Genomic DNA, 5,384 nt, shown 5'->3' on the forward strand with positions numbered 1-5,384 from the left:
ATAATCAAGTAGAAGAAAAGCAAACACAGATTCTGAAAGTTCAGATAACATCAGAAAGTTAAGATGGCACAGGATAGAATGCTGGAAATTGGCATTAAGGCATTCTTCAGTACATTCTTTTGACTTCTATTTCCCAGCCAAAACAATGAATACATAACTTTAAAACCTGACAACATACCATTTTCTCTCCCCTCTTGTAGATGTTTTCTGTCACTTCCCCATGGCATCAAAGCGTTTGGCCTAAAAATTGCCCCTAAAGTCTTACACAAAGCATCCATAATGTTACTGTCAGAATTGTTTCAGAGCTGTCTGTGTTATTTTTAGGGTTCAGATCGTCTTCTGTGCGTTTCCTCATTCCATATTCACGACATTATCTTCCGAGCTTTGCAATTCTGATGCAATTTCCAGTTCATACTTTTTCAATTGCTGCATTTTCATGTTTAAATCCAGCAAAGTTCTGGCCAGCTGGCAATTCTGGAAATGCATTTCCAGCTAAAAGTTAGAAAAAAATAAGGATTTTTATTAGCCTGAGATATGGAGCAAATGAAACTGCTCTCTGCACAGGAAAAATAAGGACTTTGTAGGAAAGGAAAATAAGATATCAAGAAAGGTGTATTTCTCATCTTATTCTCCAGTTCTGACTGTTTGGCCTGACTATAAAACTGACTTTCTGTACGACAAGGTAAAATCCAGATATACAAATAGCTTTTGAAATGGCCTTGCAATGAAAACTAAAAAAGCTCATGCACAGAGCCATCCATTTGAAAAATTCCTGTGCATAGAAGGCTGTTTCCAAGCAATGGCATGTGATCTGCGAGGAAATCATTTATCTTTATGAGCTTTCTGAGCTCCAGGATAACTGTTCAGGGCCACCTGAACTTTCAGGACCTGGGCCCATTTACTTGATTACTTGTCATTTCAAGTTTTTAGGATTTTAAATGGTCTCCCTGTTGAGCAAAACATTTAACGACCCCTTTATGTGTACTTATAGAATCTAACAATTTTCACTGTAGAGTGAAATCTGTTATATAGCAAGGCTGATTTATACCCTCCCTCCAGTGGGAGTTTGTGAAGGTCTTCGTGTATTAAGAAATAGATCGATCTCTCGGGCAATGTACCTAAGAGGCAGTCTGACAAAGCTTGGTCCAACATAATCTTTGCATTATAGTTGAAAACTAGTAATCAACTATTTGCATATTTCTTCAATTAGGGTCTTGTTTAATGCAGTTCATGAGAACCTGTTCTCTCTGCTGAAAACCCCTCATCAACTCACCAAAAGAAACCACCCCAGGGTGAACCAGGACATTCCGCTGGTAAAAAGCAAATATGGGCGGTCCCCTCCTAATTTGCAAAATAAAGTCACTGGATAAAATTTCTTTCAGTTTTCCTCTGACATATTTTTCTTCATTCTTCAGCACCTGGAACCATTTCTTTGATAGCAAGAATTTGCAAAGAATAAAGAAAATGAACATCCAGCAAACAGACAGTAACAACACAACCACTAGCACAAGAAGCCCTGGCACCTTGCCTACAGGAAGCTTCTGTTCTCCAGTGTGGAACGGACACCCTATAAACCTGCCCTACTCTTCCAGCTTTATTTCCTGGCCCTCTTCCCACACCAGCTCCCACTGCAGCTGCTCAGAAACTTTGCCTGTCCCAGAATAAACACATCGTACTGAGCCACATCTTCTGCCCGCTCTGCCCCTTGCCACCCACTTCCTGTTGAGCTCTTCTTAGAAGCCTTCTCTGTCTCGCCTTATCTGTGTTTCCACAGCGTTCTGTACATGTGCCTCTCCTAGCACACAGCCTACACTAGACTGATGATTTTGAGCACAGTTTGTTCCTATTCATAACTGTATCCCCAGCTAGGGGTGCACTGCCTGCTCACGCAACATGGTGGGTTCTCTGTGTGTTTGTTAAAAGACTGAGTGAAGGAATGACTAAATGGAGAAACTGATGAACACCCGTCCTCTACTTTCATGCCAAGAATCAAGCAGTTAAATTATTGATAATGGCTCACCATCTAAGCAAAACAAAGTATGTGTAACTCACACCTGTTTAGGAAAGTCAAACACCAATGATTCCTTAATTTTCTTTCCTCATGGATCCCACTGAGAATCTAATGAAAGCTAGGAAAGAAGCGCATTTTATGTGCATACAAAATTTGGCATACAATTTTAGGTATATAGAACCCCTGGAATTCACTCACAGGCCCTGGAATTCAATGCAAGCCACTAAGACGACCAATTCAAACAACAAATAATAGCATAAATAACATTTCATAAATAGCAACATGTCTCTAAATTAACTGAACCTGTTCATCATTGTTCCTTACACAAATACCACCCTAACAGATGATGTGTGGACATACATGTATGGATGGGTGCCAGTTCCTACAGAAAACTGGCTAATGGCCCATTATCAAAAACGGCTTCTTCTAGTGGTGATGGTGTTGAGGATCCACATTCTTTTCCGTCTTCATGACTGGTCACACACAATGGTGAAATGGTTGGCCAAGATGTTGACCATGATCTATAATCTCAGGAACACAGCATCTGTGTATGTGTGACATTCCTTGCGTCCTTTCCAGAAAAACCCTTGATCTTCCATGCCTATGTATCTGTCACTTTGGGGGCACAACCAAAACACAGTAAGAGCAACTGAGTAGTGTCTATGTTCTATGCACTTTATATAACATTATCTCATACAATACTTACAGTGATCCTATGAGTTTATTATTTCCATTTTACAGCTGAAACCCAAACTTGCTAATTAGCATTCCTAAAGTAATAGGAACAGTGAGAGCAGAGCCTGTAAATGTTAATGCTGGGATTTGAACCCTCATCTATTTGGAATTTTATTCTCCATCTCTTCCCTACCCCTGGTGCATTACTTGCTTAAAACTCCTACTAGTGTAACGACTAGTTAGAATGTGAAGGTTCAAGTGCCTCGGAGCTTACTGAATATAATTTCTTCACTTGATTTAAATGAGTCAGCTGAGGGCTTCCCTGGTGGTGCAGTGATTGGGAGTCCGCCTGCTGATGCATGGGAAACGGGTTCGTGCCCCGGTCCAGGGGGATCCCACGTGCCACGGAGCGGCTGGGCCCATGAGCCATGGCCACTGAGCCTGCGCGTCCGGAGCCTGTGCTCCACAACGGGAGAGGCCACAACAGTGAGAGGCCCACGTACCGCAAAAAAAAAAAAAAAAGTCAGCTGAGGTACGGGAGGGATGGTGACACCCCAGGTCAGCAGCACAGGGTGACTAAGCCCTGTCTCAGCCTTCCAGTGGGCATCCTCATCCATAGCACACCCCTCCAGGCCATCTCTACTAATGAGGGGTCTCGCCCAGCCACTGCTCAGGTATCTGATGAAAACCGTGTGTTTCTCCGATATGGCTGGGTCAGAATTAATACATACCTTGTCGAATTCAAATTGTTAACACAGGTAAAATTAAATTGACTACCTTCTTGCCCTTCTTAAACTCAGAAACAAGATAAACTGTTAAGGTTCTTAAATCAGACAACTGACTGATGGTTGAATCCCTTCTAATGTAGTGGTTAACATCTCATTAGTATTCAATGCAAAAGACTAGAACTTTCCAAATCTCCACTACACATATTCATAGGCAGCACCGTTTTAAAGCTTAAATTGCTCTTATTCATTTTGTCCATTTCAAATTGTACCTAACTTGGAAATTGTTTAAATCACAAAACAGTAACTAAAATATTTACCTACAGTTCCTCCTGCCTAACGTTAAAAAGCTACAATTTTACAAAATACCTTATTATCATTTCCTGTTTTCTGAATTCTTACCCAGGGGAAAGATAAGACTTGCAGAATAAAAAGAAACAGTTATTGATGGACTCGCTCCATCCATCCCGTGAGTTCATTTCATTGAAACTTCCGCCTCCGAGCCCCATAACATACGCGTACTATGAGTTCCCTAGAGGGAACTTTCTATGTGGTAGAAAAATAATAGAACAAGTTGGGGAGGGGTGGTGACGGAGGTCTCGGGTGTGTCACTAGTAGACTCAGCCCTCGACAGCCAGCCAGCACCTACCGCTTCCCTCCTGGATGCTGCCTGGGAGGCAGGAGCATCGGTACGGTCGTGGAAGATCGACGGCCGGTGCCCAGCTCGCCCACGCGGCACGGCCTCACCCTCTCCCTGGGAAAAGCGGCGCTCGGCCTCCCAAGCCCTCGGTGGGGCGCGTGCGCGGCCCGCGGCCGGGGGCCCCGGGAGAGGCGGCCCCGAGAGCCGGCCGCCAGCGCGCTCACCAGCTCGGCGCGCAGCCCGGCCAGGGCGCTCTCGACGCGCGTCCGGCTCTGCTCCTCCCGCGCCGCCTGCGCCGCCTGCGCCGCCTCCTCCTCCTCCCGCGAGCGCCTCGAGACGCCGCGCGGCGCCGCCCGCTGGAAGGCGCTCGCCAGCCGCTGCCGGAGGTCTTCTAGCAGCGGGCTGGCGGCTGGGGCCTCCTCCGGGCCGGCCACGCTCTCGCCGCCTCCGGGAAAGCCTCGTGAGGGAGGCAGGGTTGAGGGCCTGAGGCCGGCGCCAACTAGGATGCCGTGGGGCCCCCGGGAAGATCCCTCTCTGCGGCGGCTGTAGTCCCCCAGGGACATCTCGGAGACGCCGGGTTCCAGGCTTCCAGGCGTGTATTGCTAAGGGTTTGTTTCCGAGTGCGAGATGAGGGCGGGTGAGGTTGGGGGCGGGGTAACTCGTGGAACCGGCGGGACCACTGCCAAGTGGGACGGGGCTATTGCTCCGCCGAGCAGAGGCGCTCCTTTCCCCCAGCCTCATCTCTGTCCTTCCCTCCTTAGCAACAGACGAAGGAAGTGGTTCCCATAACTCCGAGAAGAGGTTTCAACTGGCTCCCTTTTTCTTGCTCCTTGGAATGTCGTTCTAAGGGAAGACTTGGGTCCATCCAGGTAGGTGGAAGTTGAGGTACAGATGGAAAGTTTGAGGCCCTGGTTGCCTCGATTATTAATATTTCAGCCCTGTAAAATAGTTTTCTCTGGCTTTCTACCGACTGAGGCACTGTGACAGGTGTTGTGGATATAAAGTCTGATTAGGCCTCGTACCAATCCCAGGCGTTGCCCACAATCAAGTGGGAGAAGCTTGGCCCTGTTTGAAACTTAGAGAGAATGATCTTTCCACAAGCCCAGCAATGCAGAAGACACTTCGATTCTGAAACTCCGTGTTCTTTTCTATACTTGACACCTTTCTGCCACTTTCACATTGTGAAAGGGTTAAAATGAAAAATAAAAATTCCTCTTACTCCAGAGTGTGTTATTTTCTAATTCCCAATTCAGTGTAATCAGGTGCCAATATTACTTGTATATCCTTTATCAATGAACAGAATCAGCTGCCTCTTTTGGATCTAATCGAGAAT

General features: G+C 46.1%; 1 protein-coding gene across 1 annotated transcript; it reads right to left on the reverse strand.

Annotated features, from left to right (window-relative positions):
- Nucleotides 1-327: 327 nt before the first annotated feature.
- AARD (alanine and arginine rich domain containing protein) lies at nucleotides 328-4,614 on the reverse strand. Its single transcript, XM_007451689.1, is given in 2 exon segments — nucleotides 328-492; nucleotides 4,276-4,614. Coding segments are annotated over 2 exon segments (504 nt in total).
- Between the last annotated feature and the right edge of the window lie 770 nt (nucleotides 4,615-5,384).

The sequence above is a fragment of the Lipotes vexillifer genome, unplaced genomic scaffold, assembly GCF_000442215.2.
Source record: "Lipotes vexillifer unplaced genomic scaffold, Lipotes_vexillifer_v1.1 scaffold440, whole genome shotgun sequence".
Taxonomy (NCBI): domain Eukaryota; kingdom Metazoa; phylum Chordata; class Mammalia; order Artiodactyla; family Lipotidae; genus Lipotes; species Lipotes vexillifer.